Source organism: Gracilinanus agilis, chromosome 3 (genome assembly GCF_016433145.1).
Source record: "Gracilinanus agilis isolate LMUSP501 chromosome 3, AgileGrace, whole genome shotgun sequence".
NCBI lineage: Eukaryota > Metazoa > Chordata > Mammalia > Didelphimorphia > Didelphidae > Gracilinanus > Gracilinanus agilis.
In genome coordinates this window covers 455,410,613-455,434,499 of record NC_058132.1, presented here as the reverse complement: position 1 = coordinate 455,434,499, position 23,887 = coordinate 455,410,613, and the positions used below count along the sequence as shown (strand labels likewise).

General features: G+C 35.3%; 1 protein-coding gene across 1 annotated transcript; it reads left to right on the top strand.

The window, feature by feature from the left end:
• Window positions 1–492: 492 nt before the first annotated feature.
• LOC123239671 (AP-1 complex subunit sigma-2) lies at window positions 493–2,345 on the top strand. Its single transcript, XM_044666955.1, has one exon. The coding sequence runs from the start codon at window positions 560–562 to the stop codon at window positions 1,031–1,033; it is 474 nt and encodes a 157-aa protein (XP_044522890.1). The 5' UTR covers window positions 493–559; the 3' UTR covers window positions 1,034–2,345.
• Window positions 2,346–23,887: the final 21,542 nt, after the last annotated feature.

Sequence of the window (23,887 nt, the reverse complement as noted above, 5' to 3'; positions counted from 1 at the left end):
GGGATACATTGAAAAAATTACCTCTAGAAAGTAAACAGAAAAATAGCACATGAAAGACTTAATTTACATGAATATGTTGGCCTCCATGACAATATCCTAGGTGATATCTGGAGTTTGGAGAGGGGTTGAGACACCAGTAGACAAGATCTATTATGTTGAAAAGTTAGTTAAACATATAGGCAATCTATGATTTCATTTATGTAATAACTTTTTTCTTTATATATGAAAATGCTTGTTTTGTTTGGATTTATAAACATTTGTAATTTTAAAAAAGAACTTAGACATCAAAGATGCCAGGGTCATCCATTGCATCTTAGACCACAGTCAGTTGTCCTGACTTTTGTCTTACCATTGAACTTTGAAGACTCTAAAAGAGAGAATGAGGCTGGTGACTTTGCACAATTCAGCCTCATTTACCCAATTCATGTAGAAGTCAAGACATCACTCTCATGATGTCATTAGTTACCTTAAAAAGTGAAGGACAGACTTGGCTGCTGCTGCGGCCCGGGGAGCTGCAGGCGGCGGCAGTAGCGGCGCTTCCTTCTCGTCAGCGGCCACCATGCAGTTTATGTTGCTTTTTAGTCGTCAGGGGAAGCTCCGACTTCAGAAATGGTATGTCCCACTATCGGACAAAGAAAAGAAAAAAATCACAAGGGAACTTGTTCAAACAGTTTTAGCCCGTAAACCCAAAATGTGCAGCTTTTTGGAGTGGCGAGATCTGAAGATTGTCTACAAAAGATATGCTAGCCTGTATTTCTGCTGTGCTATTGAAGATCAGGACAATGAACTAATTACCCTGGAAATAATTCATCGTTACGTTGAACTACTTGACAAATATTTTGGCAGCGTGTGTGAACTTGATATCATCTTTAATTTTGAGAAGGCTTATTTTATTTTGGACGAGTTTCTTTTGGGAGGAGAAGTTCAGGAAACATCCAAGAAAAATGTACTTAAAGCCATCGAGCAGGCAGATCTGCTACAAGAGGAAGCCGAAACCCCACGTAGTGTTCTTGAAGAAATTGGACTGACATAAGCCATCTCCCATGTTGATGACATCACGTGGTCTCACATACTGTAGATGTTCACTGCCTTCATGTCAATGTTTAGCTAATGGTGTAAGATGCTGTTTGTCAGTATTACTGTTTTGCTAAGCCGCTTCATTCAGGCCTACATAAAAACACTCCACTTTTTCAAAAGGGAATAAAAAGTATTAATCAAAAAATTTTAAAGGGACTTAAATGTTAACTAAAACTTGATGCAGGAGATAACTTCAGTATTCTTAAAGGTTCAATTATGTCAGTTTCCCATTAATTTTATTTGTATGTGATAATTATGAATATACACATAAAAATCACAAACAGGAAGCACATCTGTTGGTATTACTGCATTGAACTGAAAGGAAGCTAACATTTGTATCAATTCAAAAGTTAATTGTAATAATGCTTCAGAATGGTTTCATGCAACCAAAGACTAGTGTTACATTTCAGTATTTATGGGAATGAGAAAAATTGACTGATTTTACATATCAAAATGATTGAAATTTTAACATTACCGCAGAAACTTAAACATACATATGTATACCAAAGATACTTATTGGGAACTACATTATCTTAAACTGGTAACTTATTGAAAAAAAATGTACATTTCTGAGACTAAAGGGATATTACATTAAAGGGAATACAGGTTACTTGAATTGTAACAATCCTATTTTACATTGACCATTAGTTGAAGGCAGGAATTTGAACTGAAGATATTATACTCCAATATGAGCACATAATGTACATTATGAAAATGGGTTAAATGTTATTTTCTATGTAAGATTCCTTTTAAGCATAATTTTAAAACTTAAATGGATTATTTTTTTCTCAACTCCCCCAATACATTATACTGCCACTATTTACCTCATTTCTTCATGGGCTAAGGAAAACATCTACTTAAAATAGGATGTTATAAAAGTGATTGCTATCTCAACACAAAGTATCACATGGCTGTTTCCTCCAGTATTGGTAGTAAGTTATTCTAGTTAAATTTTCCATATACTTTTTTATGCTGTACCTACCACTAATTTATGACATGTCTCCTTTCATGCCGCCTCTTAATCAGAAAATATTCATGTAAAAATATTAGCTGGAAGAGGTAAAGTGGCAATAGTGGGATTTATTTTTTAAAGCTGCCATAATTCCATTTCAGTACCATTTTCATATGTATTTAAACATGTCTTCAAGGTTTACATTTTCACTTATTTGTATGTGTTTGGCTGGATTAAGCTTTGTAATTGTGACCAATATTTAGGCTGTGACCATTGTCTTATCACATACATTAGTTGTAATAAATGTCCACTCTTACACCAAAAAAAAAAAAAAAAAAAAAAAAAAAAAAAAAAAAAAAAGTGAAGGACAAACAACAAAAGTTTATGTGGGACAGTGAGATTAGAGTCAAAGTAAGGGGACAAAATTTGCCATCCATGATAGTGAAAACCATTTCTAAAAATCCTTTAAGATTTTTTTTTTTATTTTTCATCCCTTTATATAGTCTTTCTTTCGTTTTCAACCTTGAAAACTTTTGAGATGACTTTACTCAGTGTTATCCTATGCCAAATTCCCATTAAATTAATTTTAACCTCTACTGTTTCTTTGTGCTTTATGAGGTGATACTGATTATGATCATTCATTATCTTTCTTCATAAGATTTTATAAATTGGTTTACAATCTAATTCATCATCTCCTTTGGTGGCTGTCTTCTTGGCAAATAAGTCAATTGTTTGCTGACTAAAGTCTTTTTTGGTTCTATTGGTCCCCTTTTTATGATAATTAATTTGTATTGGTTAAACTAATATACAAAATAATTAGTATTGATGTCAGTATCATTTCTATTATACTTATTTTCATTAACAGTTTATTAATTCTGAGCTTTGTCCTACCAATTCAGTAGTCTTACTTATTTGACAACTTATCTAATGACAGATCCTCCATATGTATAATGCTTCTTCTTGTCTCTTAAAATATAGTCAATTTCATTTTTTTGGTGATATTATTTGCTGCTTGTTATATCTAGTACTTGAAATGTTCATGATATAAATTCATTGGGCTCCTGTGTAGTTTAGTGGTCTTTAGCCTGTTTCATTCTTTTTTAAAAATTATTTACAATATATTTCTAACCATCTTCCCCTATTCTTACCTTTGCATTGAAATAATCCAAATATCAAGGTATAGGTTTAATTGGTGGGGGGAGAAAAAAATATGAAGTCCTTCATAGAATATCTTTCTATTCATCTTCTGAGACTCAAGTTAGTAAATAAACTCAATTATTTTTTGTGGTCTTTTTGAAATATTATTTTTTTTTAATTTTTTTTAAACCCTTAACTTCTGTGTATTGACTTATAGGTGGAAGATTGGTAAGGGTAGGCAATGGCGGTCAAGTGACTTGCCCAGGGTCACACAGCTGGGAAGTGTCTGAGGCCAGATTTGAACCTAGGACCTCCTGTCTCTAGGCCTGGCTCTCAATCCACTGAGCCACCCAGCTGCCCTGAAATATTATTTTTATGAATACAGTTACCTAAGATGATCAATTGCCCCATGAAATAATTCTTCCTAGTGCCATTGGGTATGTGATTAAGCCAAATTTGTCAACTGCTTTTTTTTTTAATCCATCTAAAAAGTTCTTGTGAACCATCTTTCTATTCATTTATGACTTGCTTTTATCTTCTAGTTTTATTTTGAAATGATTAATATTGATTATGTATCATTTTCTTATTGCTCTTATGTTTAACTAGTTGATTCTGTCCTATAATTGCTTAAGTTATAGGTGTCTTTCTCTGAACTTATTTCAGAATTCAACTGTTCTATATTAGATTAAGTTTGAAAATCTAGCTCACCTACTGATAACTGATCTATTCTTGCCTCACTGAATATGTCAGCTTGGGGGATGCATGTGGACATAAGAGAGTGAGGTCTAATATCTTGATACCACTAAGTCATCCTTCAAGGAAATCTGCTTTGCTCTCCCAAAGTCTGGGCCATTATCTGTAACCTTGAAGATGAATTCAAACAGTGAACACTACTTAGGCACAGGGGGGAAATGATGGATTTGTTGCTAGTCTCTATTTCCAAACTTCCAGCCAATCATCCCTAGGTCTCAACCATGTAACTAATCATATCATCCTTAATCTCATTATACCACTTGCTTACTCAGTTCTGTTCTTTGTCCCATACTTCCGAAAACATATAGAAGAAAACCATCCCTCTTAGTCAGGTTCTGAGGAAGCTGGGATCCTATTTATTGATAGATTCACACTTTGCCAATAAATTCATGCTTAAAACTTTGTGACTCAATTTATTTTATTTTAATTGCTACAATTTACAGCTAGAATTGCAAGATTTACTTGATTCATTTTCTTCAGCAGTATGCTCATTTGCTGGTCTTTGGACAAAGTTCTTACACTTAGAATTACCAATAATAAAGTCTAATTTTATAGATGATTTAAAGATGGTGCTATTCCTAGTACCCTTTGTCCTCTTTTCTAAAACCCTAGGCTAGAAATAGAAGGAAGCTTCTATAAAAAGGAAAAGACTTGGTAAAGATCTTCTGAGCAAACTGACTTTATTAAGGGGAACACAAGGATACAATAGGCAGGCTCTACAGATGCACCCAGCATGGTCTGATACCCTGAGTATTACATCTGGGAAATATTTATAACATATACTACGAGTACAAGTAGTGATGCAAAGAGTATATAAGTCAGAATTTCGTTCCTGGGTGAGGGGGATCCCTAGAAGGTTATTGACAATTAATGAAACCATAAAGTATCATAACACTACACTAAAATCACAAAAAGAAAGTCCTGGTGTTTCTTCCAATCTTATGGCATAGCCCTTGTTGCTTTATGACATGTCCCCAGATGATATGTAATGTGTGGGGACAGAGTGCTCTAAGTCAAAGATGAGAGTAACCCTTAAGAAGATTAATCTTATCTCTACTATAATTCTACAATATGATTATGATTATCTTGTACTCACTTATTCAATCAACTAATAACTGGGGTTATCTTTTACTATAAAATCATTTACAACTTAAATTAATTGAGTGATTAGAAATGAATTAATTTAAAATTTCTTTTTACACTGCCCAGGACTGAAGGTCATTATGTATTTTTGTTGGTTTCTAAGGTTTCCATAGTCAAAGAATTCATTGGTGGTCAATGAGCGCACTACTGATGTGTCTCTCCATACTTACCTAAGCTGGTCCTCTGAAGCAAAACCTATACTCAAAAGCTTTCAAGCATAGTAGAAACTACTAGAACTTATGCTTAATTAACATAGTTTTTTTAGAACATAGAATTACCTGAAGACCTCCACACCATGATGATATAAGATTAAAATTAATATTCAATAACTCCAACTATTATATTTTGTAAGATTTATTAATAATCACTTAAATTAGAGGAAATAGTATAGTATAGCCTGAGTAAAGACAAGTTTCCTGGATGGTGAAAGTGGGAGAAGAGGACAGGAGGCTGAGTTACAGAAACCTTAAAAAATATGGACTCAATGTGAGGATGAAAGTGAGATGCTGGGAAACATAGTTCAAGGGTACAGAAAATTCTAATTATACAATGATGAGGCCATTATGAAGAGATAAAAAGGCAAAAAAATTTTTTCTGTACTTTTGTCCAAGTAATTATTTTATTTTTTATTATTTTCAAGTTATAGTTTATTTTTATTTTATCATCTAACATAATATAACATGCAATATATACTGAAGATTACTATTATCTGTTCTAGCCAACCTAGAGACTAAACTTTCTACTTGATTAGCCGAGGGTAGCCATTGAGATCAGAACAGACATGGAGGGTCAAGCCAGCCTGGGTGAGCCAGGACAGAGAACTTGAACAGCAGTTCAATACCTAAGAGTTAGGGTTCACCTATTTCCCTTTTCCCCAGCTTAGCCATTCAAGAAAAATAAATTTTCACATTAGCTTGTCCAAAAATCTATGACTAATTCTTTTTTTCTCTCTCCTTTCTACCTTCTCCCCTCTCTCTAAGAAGGCAGGCAATATGAAATAGAAATAATTTAAAAAAGAAAATAATGTTCTTCAATCATGTTATACTTAAGTTATTCTAATAAAAATTAAATTTAGTGGAAAACATGAATAAAGAAAAGTTGCATGGAAGAAGTAAATTAGTCTGGGTGTAGTGACATATACTTTAGTCCCTGCTGCTAGGAAGAGTGAGCCTGATTGATTATTTGAGCTCAGAATTTCTGAGCTTCAGTGAGGCTGAATCTGTTCATGTATTCTCATATGGTGCCAACATGGTAAACCTCCAAGAAGGGAGGTTCCTATACTGCCTAAGGAGGGACAAAACTGACCCAGGTCAGCATAATTGATCAAACCAAAGATTCTGAAACAATTATTATTGGGATTGAACAATGAGTGACTTCTGCACTTCCATCCTTCATGAGATACAAAAACTCAGTCTCCCCCAAAATAAAAAAAAAGTTAATAGTTATCATTTTTTCCATTTTTTAATTAATAGAACTTACTTCCAGGTATCTCAGTTCCCCTTCTCTCTTCCTCAAATCATAGCAGGTATAACCCAGCAAACAAATAGGTATACATAATGTCTTTCATGTTGCCATTTTTCAATTTATTCTTTAGAGATGAATATTACAAGTCATTCTTGTATTAAACCTGTAGCTGTATATAATGTTCTCTTGCTTCTACTCATTTCAGTCTTCATTATCTTATGTAGTTCTTTTCAAGTTATTTTGAAAATTAATCTGCTTGATTGGCCAATATTAAGGTAAAGGAAAATAATGAATGTTGAAGAGAATGTTGCAAAAATGGGACACTAATACATTGCTAGTGGAGCTGTAAATTGATCCATCCATTCTGGGAGGCAATTTGGAATTATGCCCAAAAGGATTTTTAAAAATGCCTGCCCTTTGAGCCAGCAATACCACTTCTGGGTTTGTACCCCAAAGAGATAATAAGAAAAAATACTTGTACAGAAATAAGTCATGTTCTTTGTGATGGCAAAAAATTGGAAAATATAGGGCTGTCCCTCAATTGAGGAATGGTTGAACAAATTGTGGTATATGATGGTGATAGAATACTATTGTGCTGGAAGGAACAATAAACTGTTTGATTTCCAAATAAACTGGAAAGACCTCCAACAACTGAGACAGAGTGAAATAAGCAGAACCTAGAGAACATTGTACCCAAAGACTGAAGCATTGTGGGATGATCAAATGAAATTGACTTTGCTATTGATAGCAATGCAATGATTCAGTACAATCCGAAGGGATTTATAAGAAGGAATGCTATCAGGGGTTAAGATGGCGGCAGAGTAAAAAGCAACTTCTTGACCTCTCCTAACCCACACATATAGGACTCCTCAAGAAGACATAAAAACAAATCCAGAGGAAAGAAGGGACCCTACAACAGGGCACAGCATTGAAGGTACATGGAATTGGGGTATTTCCATGCTATAAAGGGGTGAAACAGCTCTCACAAAAACATGAGTGGAGCAACCCCCTCCCCTACCCACACGCCACCTACAACACCAAAGCCAGTGCAAGAGTCAGAGCAAGTTTGGGGCACCCATTAAGTCATTGGCAGCTCACCAGGGCTTGTTCCTGAGAGCAGCAAGACTTAAGATCCCCCAAGAGGCTAAAGAACTCACAGACTCTGAACAAAGACCCTGAGCCCAGGCACAGGCAAAGGGGCTGACACAGGGTTGGACTAAGGCACAGACTAAGGCACAGACTAAGGCTTGGATGAAGGGACTGATTCTGAGTGCAGGAACGGACCTTGAGTGGGGACCCAGTGCAGAGAGGTGCTTGACTGTGGAAGCAGCTCCCTGAGACTGTTAAAGGATCTTCAGGCAGAAGAATGAGCAAGGAGACCACCAGGAGGCTTGTCCCAGAACAACTAGACTTCAGATCTCAGGAGTCTAAAGAGCATAGACAGATCCTGGGCGCGAGCATAAAGCTGAGAGGGCAATCAACTTACAATGGCAAGCCAGAATCATCAAGAAAACCAGAAGAGAAAGATGAAGAAGAAAAAACCTTTAACACTTGACAACTTTTACACAGAAAAAATCCAGACAACAGAGGAAACAGCAGAGGAGAACAAACAATTAACCATATCCAAACCTTCCCAAAACAATGAAAATGGGTCACAAGGTCTTGAAGAGTTCATATCTGAGATCATGAGAAAGATGGAAGAGATCTCGAAAGAAAATAACAGTTTAAAAGGCAGAATTTCACAATTGGAAAATGAGGCAAGTAAATCAAAGACCAGAAATGACCAGATTGAAAAGGAAAACCAAAAGATTGTAGCCGAAAACCAGTCTCTAAAGGCTAGAATTGGGCAATTAGAAAAAGATGCCCCCAAATCAAAAGAATTAATAAGCAAATTGGATACCAAAATCAAACAGCTGGAAAACAGGTCAGACCAAACTGAAAAGGAAAATCAAAAGCTTATAGCAGAAAACCAGTCTCTAAAGACAAGAATTGGGCAAGTAGAAGCCAATGATCTATCAAGACAGCAAGAACAAATAAAACAAGTCAAAAGACTGATAAAATAGAAGGAAACATGAAATATCTCAATAAGAAAGTGACAGACAAAGAAAAAAGGTCTAGAAGAGACAATCTGAAAATCATTGGTCTTCCTGAAAAAGCAGAAATTAATAGAAATTTGGACTCCATACTAAAAGAAATTATTCAGCGAAATTGCCCTGAAGTTCTACAACAAGAGGGCAATATAGACATTGAAAGGATCCATAAATCACCCTCTACACTAGACCCAGAAAGGGCAACACCCAGGAATACAATAGCCAACTTCAAGAGCTTTCAAATAAAAGAAAAAATTTTACAAGAAGCCAGAAAGAGACAATTCAAATATCAAGGAGCACCAATCAGGATCACAAAGGATCTGGCAGCCTCCACACTAAATGACCGCAAGGCTTGGAATATGATATTCAGAAAGGCAAGAGAACTGGGTTTACAACCAAAGATCACGTACCCATCAAAACTGACTATATTCTTCCAGGAGAAAGTTTGGGCATTCAACAAGATAGAAAATTTCCAAGCATTTGCACAGAAAAGACCAGGATTAAATGGAAAGTTCAATATCCAACCACAAAAATCAAGAGAAACATGAAAAGGTAAATAAGAAACAGAAGGGAAAGTAAGAAAACTCATAATCCTACCATATGTTGTCTACAAGAAACACATATGAGGTGGGTGGACATACACAAGTTTAAAATAAAGGGCTTCAGCAAAATCTTTTGGGCTTCAAATGAGGAAAAAAAGGCAGGAGTGGAAATCATGATTTCTGATAAAGCCAAAGTAAAAATGGATATGATTAAAAAAGGCAGGAAAGGTAATTACATCCTGATAAAAGGCAGTATAGACAATGAGGAAATAACATTGCTCAATATGTATACACCAAATGACACAGCATCCAAATTTCTAAAGGAGAAATTGGTATAGCTCAAGAAGGAAATAGATAGTAAAACCAAACTAGTGGGAGATCTAAATATTCCTCTTTCAGATCTAGATAAATCAAACCAAAAAATAAATAATAAAGGGGTAAGAGAGGTGAATGAAGCCCTAGAAAATGAGATTTAATAGATATGTGGAGAAAAATAAATAGGGACAAAAATGAATACACCTTCTTTTCAGCTGCACATGGTACATTCACAAAGATTGACCATGTAATAGAGCATAGAATCATTGCAACCAAATGCAAAAGAGCAGAAATAATAAATGTAACTTTCTCAGATCATAATGCAATGAAAATAATAATTAGTATGGGCACCTGGACAGGCAAATCAAAAACTAATTGGAAATTAAATAATATGACTCTACAAAACCAATTAGTCAAAGAAGAAATCATAGAAACAATCAACAATTTCATTGAAGAGAATGACAATGATGAAACATCCTACCAAACTCTGTGGGATGCACAGGGGGAAATTTATATCCTTGAGTGCATATATTAACAATAAGGAAGGCAGAGATTAATGAATTGGGCATTCAACTCAAAAAATTAGAAAGCAAGCAAATTAAAAATCCCCAGATGAAAACTAAGTTAGAAATACTAAAAATCAAGGGAGAAATTAATAAAATAGAAAGTAAAAGAACTATTGAATTAATAAATAAGACTAGAAGCTGGTATTTTGAAAAAATAGATAAAATAGACAAAGTACTGGTCAATCTAATAAAAAAAAGGAAAGAAGAAAACCAAATTGACAGTACCAAAGATGAAAAGGGAGACCTCACCTCTAATGAAGGGGAAATTAAGGCAATCATTATAAACTATTTTGCCCAATTATATGGCAATAAATATAGCAATCTAAGAGATATGGATGAACATTTACAAAAATATAAATTGCCTAGATTAACAGCAGAAGAAATAGAATACCTAAATAATCCCATATCAGAAAAAGAAATTGAACAAGCCATCAAAGGACTCCCTAAGAAAAAATCGCTAGGGCTTGATGGATTCACAAGTGAATTCTATCAGACATTCAAAGAACAACTAATCCCAATACTACACAAATTATTATATAAGCAAAGAAGGAGTCCTACCAAATTCCTTTCATGACACAAATATGGTACTGATTCCAAAGCCAGGGAGATCAAAAACAGAGAAAGAAAACTACAGACCAATCTCCCTAATGAACATAGATGCAAAAATCTTAAATAGAATACTAGCAAAGAGACTCCAGCAACTGATTAAGAGGATTATCCACCATGATCAGGTGGGATTTATACCAGGAATGCAAGGATGGATGGTTCAACATTAGGAAAACCATTCACATAATTGACCATATCAACAGTCTAACAAACAAAAATCACATGATCATCTCAATAGATGCTGAAAAAGCCTTTGACAAAATACAGCATCCATTCCTATTGAAAACACTGGAAAGTATAGGAATAGAAGGACCTTTCCTAAAAACAATAAACAGCATATACCTAAAACCATCAACAAGCATCATATGCAATGGGGATAAATTAGAAGCCTTTCCAATAAGATCAGGAGTGAAACAAGGATGCCCATTATCTCCTCTATTATTTAACATTGTACTAGAAACACTACGAGTAGCAGTTAGAGAAGAAAAAGAAACTGAAGGTATTAAAATAGGCAATGAGGAGACTAAGCTATCACTCTTTGCAGATGATATGATGGTCTACTTTAACAATCCTAGAGAATCAACTAGGAAGCTTGTAGAAATAATCAACAACTTTAGCAAAGTTGCAGGATACAAAATAAATGCACATAAATCATCAGCATTTCTATATATTTCCAACACATCACAGCAGCAAGAGGTAGAAAGAGAAACACCATTTAAAATCACCCTAGATAACATAAAATACTTAGGAATCTATCTACCAAAACAAACACAGGAAGTATACGAAAACAACTACAAAACACTTTCCAAACAATTAAAACTAGATCTAAACAATTGGAAAAACATTGATTGCTCATGGGTAGGATGAGCTAACATAATAAAAATGACCATTCTACCCAAATTAATTTACCTATTTAGCACCATACCTATCAAACTACCAAAAAACTTTTTCACTGAATTAGGAAAAACTATAACAAAGTTCATTTGGAATAACAAAAGATCAAGAATGTCATGGGAAATAATGAAAAAAAATATGAAGGAAGGGGGCCTAGTAGTACCAGATATTAAACTATACTATAAAGCAGAAGTCATCAAAACAATATGGTACTGGCTAAGAGACAGAAGGGAGGATCAGTGGAATAGACTTGGGGTAACTGACGTCAGCAAGACAGTATATGATAAACCCAAAGAGCCCAATTTTGGGGACAAAAATCCACTATTTGACAAAAACTGTTGGGAAATTTGGAAAATAATATGGGAGAGATTAGGTTTAGATCAACATCTCACACCCTACACTAAGATAAATTCAGAATGGGTGAATGACTTGAATATAAAGAGGGAAACTATAAATAAGTTAAGTGAACACAGAATAGTATTCTTGTCAGATCTCTGGGAAAGAAAAGATTTTAAAACCAAGGAATAGTTAGAGAAAATTACAAAATGTAAAATAAATTATTTTGATTATATAAAACTAAAAAGCTTTTGTACAAACCAAAACAATGTAGCCAAGATCAGAAGGGAAACAACAAATTGGGAAAAAATCTTTATAACAAAAAACTCTGACAAGGGTCTAATTACTCAAATATACAAGGAGTTAAATAAATTGTATAAAAAATCAAGCCATTCCCCAATTGATAAATGGGCAAGAGACATGAATAGGCAATTTTCAGGTAAAGAAATCAAAAGTATCAATAAGCACATGAGAAAGTGTTCTAAATCTCTAATAATTAGAGAAATGCAAATCAAAACAACTCTGAGGTATTATCTCACACCTAGCAGAGTGGCTAAAATGAAGGAAGGGGAGAGTAATGAATGTTGGAGGGGATGTGGCAAAATTGGGGCATTAATGCATTGCTAGTGGAGCTGTGAACTGATCCAACCATTCTGGATGGCAATTTGGAACTATGCTCAAAGGGCTATAAAAGAATGCCTACCCTTTGATCCAGCCATACCATTGTTGGGATTGTACCCTAAAGAGATCATAAATAAAAGATTTGCACGAAAATATTTATAGCTGTGCTTTTTGTGGTGGCAAAAAACTGGAAAATGAGGGCATGCCCTTCAATTGGGGAATGGCTGAACAAATTGTGGTATATGCTGGTGATGGAATACTATTGTGCTAAAAGGAATAATAAACTGGAAGAATTCCATGTGAATTGGAAAGACCTCCAGGAATTGATGCAGAGTGAAAGGAACAGAGCCAGAAGAACACTGTACACAGAGACTGATATACTGTGGTAAAATAGAATGTAATGGACTTCTGTACTAGCAGCAATGCAATGACCCAGGACTATTCTGAGGGACTTATGGTAAAGAATGCTACCCACATTCAGAGGAATAACAGCAGGAGAGGAAACACAGAAGAAAATCAACTGCTTGAATACATGGGTTGATGAGGACATGATTGGGGATCGAAAGTACCACACCAATGCGACTATCAACAATTTGGAAATAGGTCTTGATTAATGACACATGTTAAAACCAGTGGAAATGCATATTGGCCAGGGGAGGGGGGGAATCCGGGGGGTGAAGGGGAAAGTAAGAGCATAATCATGTAATCATGTTAACTTTTCTAAAATATAAATATTAATAAATGTTTAAAAAAATAAAAAAATATATAATAAAAAAAAAAGGATTGCTATCCACATTGAGAGAAAGAACTGTGAGAATAAAAATGCCGAAGGAAAACATTTGATTTTTCACTTATTTTTATGGGCATTGGATGTGGGGTTTTTGTTTTTAAAACATTATTAAAAAAAGATTAATATGAAAATAGGTACTGAGTGATAATACATGTATAATAACCCAGTGGAATTGCTTGTCTGCTCTGGAATGGGGGAGAGGAAAAAAGGAGGGAAAATACATGAACCATGCAACCATGGAAAAATACTTAAATAAAAATTAAAATAAAGAAAATTACTTTGTTCATTTCTTATGGCACAGTAATAGTCCATCATAAACATATCACAATTTGTTTAGCCATTCTCTAATTGATGGATATCCCCTTGATTTCCATTTCTTTGCCACCACAAAGAGAACTCTATATTTTGGAGCATATAGATTTCTTTCCTTTTTTCCTCATGTCCTTGGGAAATAGACTCAGCAATGGTATTTCTGGATCTAAGGGGATATATGGTTTTATAGCTCTCTGGGCATAATTCCAAATCACTTTCCATAAAAGGTTGGATCACTTCACAATTCCACCAACAGTATGTATCTTTACTTTTTCTATATCACCTCCAAAATTTGTTATTTTAGCTTTTTGACATTTTAGCTAATCAGATGGATATGAGGCGATACCTCAGAATTGTTTTAGTTTGCATTTCCCTAATCAGCAGTGATTTAGAGTATTTTTTTCATATACTTTCATATGATTTTGATTTCTTCATTCAAAAACTATTTGTTCATATATTTTACCCATTTATCAGTTGGGGTATAGTAACTTAATGTTTTTCTAAGTTAAGTAGCTTGACTGTTAAGACTACAAAGTCATTATGAAAACAGCTTGCTCACCTAGTTGGCAGAGTATCTTAATTGAAAGCATAAATACCCAAGAGAAAATCCAAAAAAACCTTTGATTTCTGACACTGCAAACCTAAATTTAATATAAGAATATGATCTAGAAAGGTTAATCATTCCTTTTTTAGTAGTACTTGTAAGAGGGAAATTTAGGTATTTTATAGATATGTATTTAAAGTGTGGCTGCCAGGAATCAACAATCCAGGTTGATTCCGTAATTAAAGCAGACCTAAGTCAACATGGGGTTAAGGCACTTTATTTACAATCAGGAAGGTAAAAGTATAGGAATAAAGAGAAAGGGAGAGGCTAGTCCAGGCCTGCAAATGCGGGGACTAGAAAGAAGGTTAAAAGGCTAAATAAATGAAGCTACAAGCTACAAGGCCTAGCAACCAGATAGGCTGGTGCCTGCTTAAGGCAGAGTTTGGAAGCGACCTAGGTAGGCCAAGGAAGTCAGCCTAACTTACCCACGTGATGATACAGAGTGGAAGCGTTCTGTGGTCTCAGGAGATCCTTCAGCACCAAGTTCAATGTGGGAACTGCCTCAACAGGAAGTAACTAACTTACTTAAAGAGATAATATCTTTCATCACTTCCCATGGGTCCATCTCTAATTCAAGTGGACAAATGGCAGTCTCTACATTGATTTGGACTGCCCAAAGGGCAGTCCCTTGTTCTTGATTTGTTACTTATTGTCACGTGTGGGTAACTCGTCCCCCTCCCCAATAAGGAAGGTTGAGGGTGATGTCAATTCTATGCCTACAAGTCTAACTAGATGGGCTAGAGCTAATTCTATTTACACATACTTTGATGTGTGGCCTACACCACCATAAAAACCACGTGAATAATGGGAGCAAAGGTTTTGAAGGTGGTACTAAAGAATGGAGATACTAAGCTATCTATTGCCCTAAGAAAACATGAATACCTCATATACAAATACTTGAGCACTATGAAAATAGAGAATTTGTTCTGTGCTCTTGGATTGTGTCCTGTTTTGCTTGTCTTGAGTTGGTTTCTTTTGGAACACACTGTAGTCACGTGTAAAGTCATCCTGGGGCTCTTATAAAAACTAGATTTGTCTCTCAAGCCTTTGAGCACATTTTCAAGCAACTACTTAATATGGGATTTATTTCAAGTGAAAATAGCTTTTGGGTCTTGTTTATGAAGGATAGGAAGCATAGCTTAAATGAAAATACCCTATTTTCAACTTACAGCTGTCTATCAATGAAAATTCCCAAGAATATCATCACTCATATATTATCTGACCAAAAATGAGATGATAGCATGGTATAGGATGATCCATTATAAAAAAAAGTTGCTAAGGAATAAGAACAAATGGTGACAATATAGAATACTAGTAGAATTTGTTCCTGTATAGAAATTTAGACCTTAAATATTAAAAATTAAATTATTTGCAAAGGAGAGAAATAATGTTGAGAAAATAGAGAACAAAAATACACACTAAAATTTTGCTGATGGAGTTGTGAATTGGTCCAACCATTCTGTAAAACAATTTGGAATTATGCTTAAAAAAAACCCAAGAATGTCCATATTCTTTGATTTAGAGGTCTCATCACCACTACAGCTTACCCCAACAAAATCAAAGACAGAAAGAAATGTTTCATGCATAATAAAATATTCATAGCAATTTTTTTTGTAGGGCCAGACTACTGGAGACAAAGTGGATGTTCGTTGATTGGGAATGGCTAAACAAATTAAGGCACATGAATGTAATGACATTTTACTATGCTACAAGAAAAGACGAACATGAAGAATTCTTAGAAACATAGAAAGACATATAACATAATAAATATAAAGAATAAAGTTTTATAATGATAACATAATGAATAAAAATAATAAACAAACTGAATGCTTTGTAATTCTAATGACTAAAGTGGGCCCTGGAAAAGAGTTTAGAAATTATACCCTTCATTCTTCACTGCAGAGGTGAAGGACCAAGTGGTCAACAACATGATAGGATTGTAGCTCTATGGCTTAAAGGAAGCTCAGAAGCCTCATGTTTTTGCAGATGAAAAAACTGAAACCAGGAAAACTAAATACCTTGTCTGAAGTCACACAAGTTGTCATTTTTGGAGGAAGGATTGAATCCCAGAAATGGGTTCTTTCCACTGTACCATAATCCCTTCATATTCTGTTAAATATGACAAAGGGTTCATTTGGTCAAACTTCTTCTTTTTTACCTTTCTTCTTTTAATCTTTGTTTGCATTTTAGTCAATAAACATCTTGACCTACAGAGGGAGATGACTATCAAAGGCAACCAGGTTAGAATATAAACTTATTTGTAAAAGCTTTATATAGGATGATGAATAATTATGAACAGTATCATCTCATAAAGCAGGGAGGATCAGTGAAGGGTAAAACCATTTAAAAGAAAAGTTGGCAAGATATTCAACTAAGCAAAGTCATCCCAAGGTCATTCAAGGATGAAACTAGAAGGAGAGTTACAAATGGAAGAAAATGGAAAAGAATTGCAAATGTCATTATAACAAAATTTTCTTTATCAAGGACAGTGGAATCACCACCACCCTCTACCCTAACATCTCAGTCTTTGTTTTGTTTACAGAGGAGGTAAAATAGCACTAAAGAGAACTAAGATGGGAAAAGCAGCTGGACTGAACCAAGTTTAAATGGAGACAGAAGCTGGTGTGGAGGCACCATAATTGTAATCATAAAGCAGTTACTAAGAAACAGTACTTATATACCATTTGTAATAATAAAAAGAGCCAGAAACCAATGTTTGATAGAGGGGGAGAGAGAGTCTAAAGGTGAGGCTCTCTTCTAGCTCTCCTCTTGCACCGAAAACGCACTGGGAGACTTCGAAGGGGTGTGACTCCGAAACTGGGTGACCTAGATGGTCGTGCCACCCCACAGGAGTAGTAGGCAAGGCTTCCCTATAAGATGAGGTATGTGGTACCCCAATCTGATTCTGAATGAGGGTGGGGTTCACACAAGCCTCTCCCAAGGTCAGTCAACTTCACAACAAGTAGTCTGGCTCCAAGATGGAGGCAGCCAGACCAAGCTATGGGTCCCCTCCTCCTCATTGTCTCTCAGGCACTTTGGAATGCTATCTGACTAATGAATGGCTTTTATTCTTTGCAATTCAAGTGTTAGGGAAAGGGGTAAAGGGCTGAGGGATTTTGGGGTGTCCTCTTCTCCATTTCTATGGTACTGTCATTCAGGTGGGAACCTTTGGGGTTCCCACTCCCAAGCTTCTTCCCCTGCCCCTTCTCCTTCTTTTTCTATTTCTATCCTTTCTATAATTGTAAGTTATACTGGAAAGGGTCTCTCAGCAAGGTTGGGTAATGGGGGAAGGAGACTAAGAGATCACTCCCAAAATGGAGTCCAAAAACTTAGCTAACTTGTTGGTTGAAGTCTTGCTAGGTGAGATGTGATGTCATCTTTGACCAGGGAATCATGGTTTCAATGTCCAAGGAAAGATCCTCAGGAAGCCCTCAGGACTGGATCCGAGCTGGGACACCCTCTGCCAGAACTCTTTTCCTCCTCTGAAGCATTTCCCAGAATCCTCCCTGGTCTCAACTGCCAGTAACTGTCACCAATTGTCAGCCACTCCTTCTCTGGATCCTTTTGTCCCATCCCCCTTCACAAATTCCATCCTTACAGTATCCCAGTTTTGTGTGGTGGGACGTTTTCCAAAAGTCCCACTTAATTCATCCATCACTATTTTCTATTCCTATCTTATGTTCCCCCTCCCTCAAAAATAATAAATACTTATCTTCTCTTATCACTATACTAATTATCTATCTATTCTTATTCTAAGATGGGTTTTGGAGAGGTTAGTAGGGGGATGAGGGTTGCAATTTATATAACAATATTTACAGGACATAAAACAATTTTGTAATAAGGAAAGTTTTCCATTGAACACAATGTCCTAAGTTTAAAGTATAACAATTTTCTTATCCTTAAACTCTTCTAAGTTATTATTTAACCCATCTATGATTTTAACAGAATTTTAACTTGTTTCTACTTATAATATGTCTATCAAGTAATGCAATACAGCTATCTTAGTACTCCTAGCTGTTATCAAATTACGTTTAAACTACCTATGTTTTAAATGCAATGTTAGTTTTTATACAAAGAATCTATTTTAGTATGTTAGTATTTTTAGTTATCTATCCAACAACAAATATATTTTATTCTTATGCTTTTCCTGTACTAGCTTGCTAAAAAATTTTGAACTTCCCTAGCCCTTTCTGCACTTTCCCTATGTCTAATGTCCAAATTATCAGCTAAATATGTTACAGTATCTACATGGTTAGGGACTATTATTTACAATTCTACTCTACTTTTCCAACCTATATAAATAAATCTACATTATTTACACTCTTATACATTTGTACAAGCATTAGTTCTGCATATTGATGTTAACCAGACAAGAAAATCACTTGATTTTCTTATGTGGTTAAAATCTTATGGAACTTGCAACTGTTTACTATATGTATATATATATATTTACACAATCTTCAGACACTCGCTTATTTACATGAGGTCTCAACTAGATATCAGTTTTGTGTTGTGTTTTGTGTTTTCTTCATGTACTTTGCATGCAAAATACTCACTCTTGTTTTCAAAGTTGTCAATTATCTTCAAGTTGTCTATAGATTTCTCTTGTATCTTGATGCTATGTACTGTGGTTGCATTTTCCCTAAAGTGTGAGGTTAATTTGTGTTTTTGTGCTATTGCTGCACCATAGTCTTATTTAAATTGTTTCCTTCTGTCCTCTTCTTTGTGCAATTGTCCATTTTTTTTTGCAAAGTTCAAAGTTGAAAAGTTTTTTCAGAATGTCTTTTCAAGTACTCTTTTCTTGCATCTTTCTTCTTGTTGATTTTCTCAATTTCCTTTTCTTCTCTTGATGCTTTTCCCTTTCTCTGTTTCTCTATCACATGTTGTCTGTCATCATACATGTTGTCAGATGGGCTCTCTGGTCTGGATACAGGAACAGTGTGGATTGTGATACTTTGTCAGTGATGTCAATCAATTGTTTGTGTGTGTGTTATATGCACTTTCAGATGTTTTGCAATAATTTTGTGTTTTGCAATGATTTGGCTAGGTTTTGTGGATCAATATCCACTTACATATGCTTTCCTTTTGGAGGGGTAATGTTCTTATATTGGTGGAACTAGTAATCCAATATTGCTTTGAATCCATTTATATATATATCATTTTCATTGCTAGTCTTCTCTACATTATATTTGTAATCCTTCTGTATTTAGGCTTTTCTTTAGGTGTTCTGTATTTTTGATGGATTAGACATCCAGTACATGTATGAAACATAGCCACTCACATCTTTCCTCAATGCCTATGTCTGGTACCCTGATTACTGCTCCATTGATTCTTGATATAGTCTTTTAATTTCCTCTTCATCATCAGAACTCATGTCATCAGAGTCTGTGTAAACAGGGTATGGTTGTGATGGCTTAGTATTAATTACATCTAATGCTAAAATTGCTTCCATGTCCATATCTGCTAAGTCATTTTCTGGTATCATGCTAGTCATGTGTGGTTCATTGCTTTCTATTTCTCGGTTGACTTGACTCATGGGTTCAGCTGTTTCTGTTTTTTGATTCACTTGAGTCATTGGTGCCTCTATCTCTGTATATCCCATGTGCCCTTCCTGTTGTAAAGTGACCACTGTTTGTTCTGGCTTTGGACCTTCAGATTGCAATGCATTTTGGTCTTGCAATGCATCTTCTTCCTCTACATTATTGTTTCTGTATGTCATTAACATGTTGATATCTTAATTGTTACCCTGGCTTGCCTGTATTATTTCATGGATTGATTCATTGTCCTGTGTGAGTGATTCCTCTATTTGATTATCTCTTAAGCATTTAGAGTTCTCTCCAGATGAATGCATTCCTGAAGTAAAACAAGGTTGTAAATTTGGATGTTTTGAATCAAGGTTTTTCTCAAATATTTTTTTGGCTTAAAGTCTTTTACTGTTGGGTTTAAGTTTGAATGTCCTAGTATGTCAATGCAATTCTTTTCTCTGTTAACCTTTTCATGGGCCAACTCTCTTGGAGGTTTGCTTCTGTCAGTAATTAAGGATAATGCTCTTTCCTTCCCAATGGTCTGTATTGTAAGTTGCTTTGTAGTTTCTTTCATATCATTGTCTGTGTGTGAAAATGCTCAGAACACTTCCATTTGAGCTTATCTCTTGAACTGTTGCATTTGGATTTGTCATTACTTGATCTTTTTGTGTATGTTCTGTCTTTATGTTATGATCTTGTATATCTGGAACATTTTTTTCATTAAGTGTTGAGGATTTTAAGTTTAAATCAGTTGTTACTGGTACTTTGCATGTTGCAATTTCCTTATCATTTGTTAGTGCTATAGTCATTTTGTTTGGTTTAAAGTCTGGTGTAAATGCATTTGTATTTTTCTCCTTTCTCTTTGAATCATTGTATTTTATCCCATAAATTTTGTTTTTTATTTCTATTACATCCCTGACCATTTAATTCTCTTCTATTTGATCCCTAGATTTAATCTTTACTTTTCTATCTCCATAGTGTATTTCCATGCCCAAGTCTTTTATATCATGGTTTTTATGTTTTCCCATCGCCACACCCCTTGGGCTTTCCCTTATGTTCCCAGGCTGTTTCCTGGCATCATAAGGTATTGTATTTTCCTGTTAGTACTTGGGAATAATGCGGGTTTGTGCCCTGCGCTAAGTATTTTCGCATAGTCTGCAGGTCAGGAGCATGTTGGCTAGATTATGAACAATTGTAATCACACCATTTGTTTTCTCTTGTGAGTGTTGTATCTAGAATTTGTGCATGTATTATTGTAATTGCTTCTTTTGTTGCTGTTGCTATTAAGTTGGGCTTTGAGGTGACAGTTTTTCACTATATGCCTTAATTTCCCACAAAGAAAACACTTTATATTATTTTTAAAGTTATTGCTAGTTGTCTGGGTTGTTGGTACTGAGGTCTGGCTTTATATGCATACAGGGCTGCCAGGTTTTTGATTTCCTCTAATTCTCTTTGTTTGATGGTCAATTTAGCTTCTTTTAATTGCTCCTTTAAATCTTTTATGATGTCATCTTTTTCTCTAATGGATTCTTTGGATTCTTTGGCTCCTTGATTTCCCGAGTGAACATATGCAGTGGTTTTACATAGGTCTTCCAAACTTAATGATTGCCATCCAGGACAATGCAAATTGAAGTATGTCCTAATTGGTAGGGAACTTCCCTTAATAAACTGTCTCCTTATGTGCTGCAAGTTGGGTTCACTTAAGTCTTGGAACCCCAAAATCATTTCCCCAGCTTAGACAAGCCTATCTAAATATGTCGAGGGGTACTCATTTATCTCCTGTCTTAATTTTTCAAATTTTCCCCAGGAATCAGGACACTTAGCAAAAGATTTCATAGCTTCTACAAGATCTTCCCTAGCTTTTCTTAGATATACTAGGTTTTGGTGACTGTTTAATTCTAGATCTTCATATTATTGTGGCCAAGATGTTAAGTTTGTGTTCCTACAGGTTTCCTTAATAAATTGTGCTTTCTCTGCTGGTGTAATAATAATTAGAAGAATTTCAATGTCCAAAAATGTGGGATCAAAAAGTCTTAATGCTCTCTTAAATTATTTTATGGTCTTGAAGGGATATTTTAAAAAGGCAGGCATTCATTGTTTTAGGGTGTCTAGATCTGCAGCAGTGAATGGCTTATGTCTTTTTATATGGAGAAATACAGAATCTGGCTGCAAAATTGTGTGATCAATAATTGGTAATATTGGTACAGCTGGTGCTATTGCCCCTTCCTCTATTTTCTTTGCTGTGTCTGTATGTGACTCAGCTGTTTGAATTGTTATTTCTATTTTGTCTCTTGCTGTGATCTGTTTTCCCCCTTCCAATTGAGCATTCTCTTCAAGTAACTTTTCTATTTCCTTTCTTAATGTCATTATCAATGTAGTGCTATCATCCTTGTGTCCTAGCAATTTGTGCACTAAATTCTTTAAGGACCAGTAGAAGTGGAGGAATGATATGATGACTGCAATTGTGGTTGGCATGAAAGCAAAGACTTGACCTATTTCTAGCTTCAACCATTGGCAGGAATCATATATTCCTATGATTCCCATTATATAACCTAGGATCACTACCATCCAGAAATTATAAATCATAGTTGAAAAGTTGTATAGTAATGTTAAGATTCCTATCATAGTACAAATTGTTTTCCCCATTGTACCAGTTTGAATGTAAAATTTCCATGGTACTGTAACTTAAAAAAATTTTTTTTTGCTAAGTTTGTCCCCTTTGCTATGCTGTAGATAGGAGAAAAATGGCTGCCGTCTGGTTCAAACAGAGGCTTCCCCCCCACACACACACACAGAAGTTATTTAGGCACTTTACCTAAGCTGGCTCTGCCAAAATTGTAATAATAAAAAGAGCCAATAAACAATGTTATGATAGAGGGGAGATAGAGAGTCTACATATTTTAAGGTTTGCAAAGCCCTTTACATATATTACTTCACTTTATTCTCACAGCAACCCTGAGAAGTAAATACAATTATTAGCCTCATTTTACATATAAGGAAACTGAGGCAGAGTTGAGGGACTTGCTCAATGTATGAATGTCTCAGGCTAAATTTGTACTCAGATCTTTCTGACTATAGGCTTGGCACATTAGCCACAGGCAGGGAAGATACTAAAGACATAAAAAAGTCTCAGGCCTTAATAATAACAGAGAGAGAGAGAGAGAGAGAGAGAGAGAGAGAGAGAGAGAGAGAGAGAGAGACAGAGACAGAGACAGAGACAGAGACAGAGAGACAGAGAGAGAGAGAGAGAGAGAGAGACAGAGAGACAGAGACAGAGACAGCGAGACAGAGACAGAGAGAGAAGGAAAAGGAGGAGGAGGAGGAGGAGAAGGAGGAGGAGGAGAAGATGGAGTAGATATCAGTGGTTACCAAACTTTATACCTTCTTTTCCAACTATATAAAATCTTTATAAGTCATCAATACATGAATCAAAGGCATTCCTTAATGAGAGTATTAGGAGAAAACAAGAAAGCTTTCACAAGTGGTATTCAACAGTGGACAAAATTCAGAATTTACCAAAAAGTGTAGATAATATAAGACCTCACAGTACTTATTGCTTATGAACTAGGAAAAGGCATTTGATTCAGTAGATTAAAATGCCAATTTACAGCCTCCTTTGCAACAAGTTATTCCCCAACCATATGCCAGAATCACTTAGATTCCTTGGAAGACATAATAGTCTTGCTTTTCCATTTCTATCTCCAGTATTTAGCATGGTGGTTGGTAAATCATAAGTGCTTTGTTCCAGGGAGCCAAAATCGAAAAATGACAATACTTGTCAGTCAGAAGGAAGAAACTCTGAATTTACAACTTCAGAACAAAAGTTAGTTAAAATAAGAAACTGCCAAATTTTATAATTCTCTGTTTCCCTCACTCCTCTCCACCCCAGCAAATTGATACCCCAGGTGAGATTTTCTTTCATTTGCTCCCAGCCTTCTCTTTTCCCTGGCATCAGCCTTTCTAGCCTCAATCTGGGACCTAGGTTATCTGTATCATTATACCTATGTGGAGTGTCTTTGAGTCTCTGTCCCTCTACTTTGCACAATTGAATTCATCTTTAAAAGCTGACTTAATAACTCACTTTTCGGATCAACTTACCTTGCCAAGTCTTTCATGGTTTTTGCCTGCATGGCCAGAATTGCTAGTTTCAACTTTATTCT

What these genes read in the sequence shown, in the direction of transcription:
- LOC123239671 (XM_044666955.1), top strand. Translation starts at nt 560, where the DNA reads ATGCAGTTTATGTTGCTTTTTAGTCGTCAGGGGAAGCTCCGACTTCAG.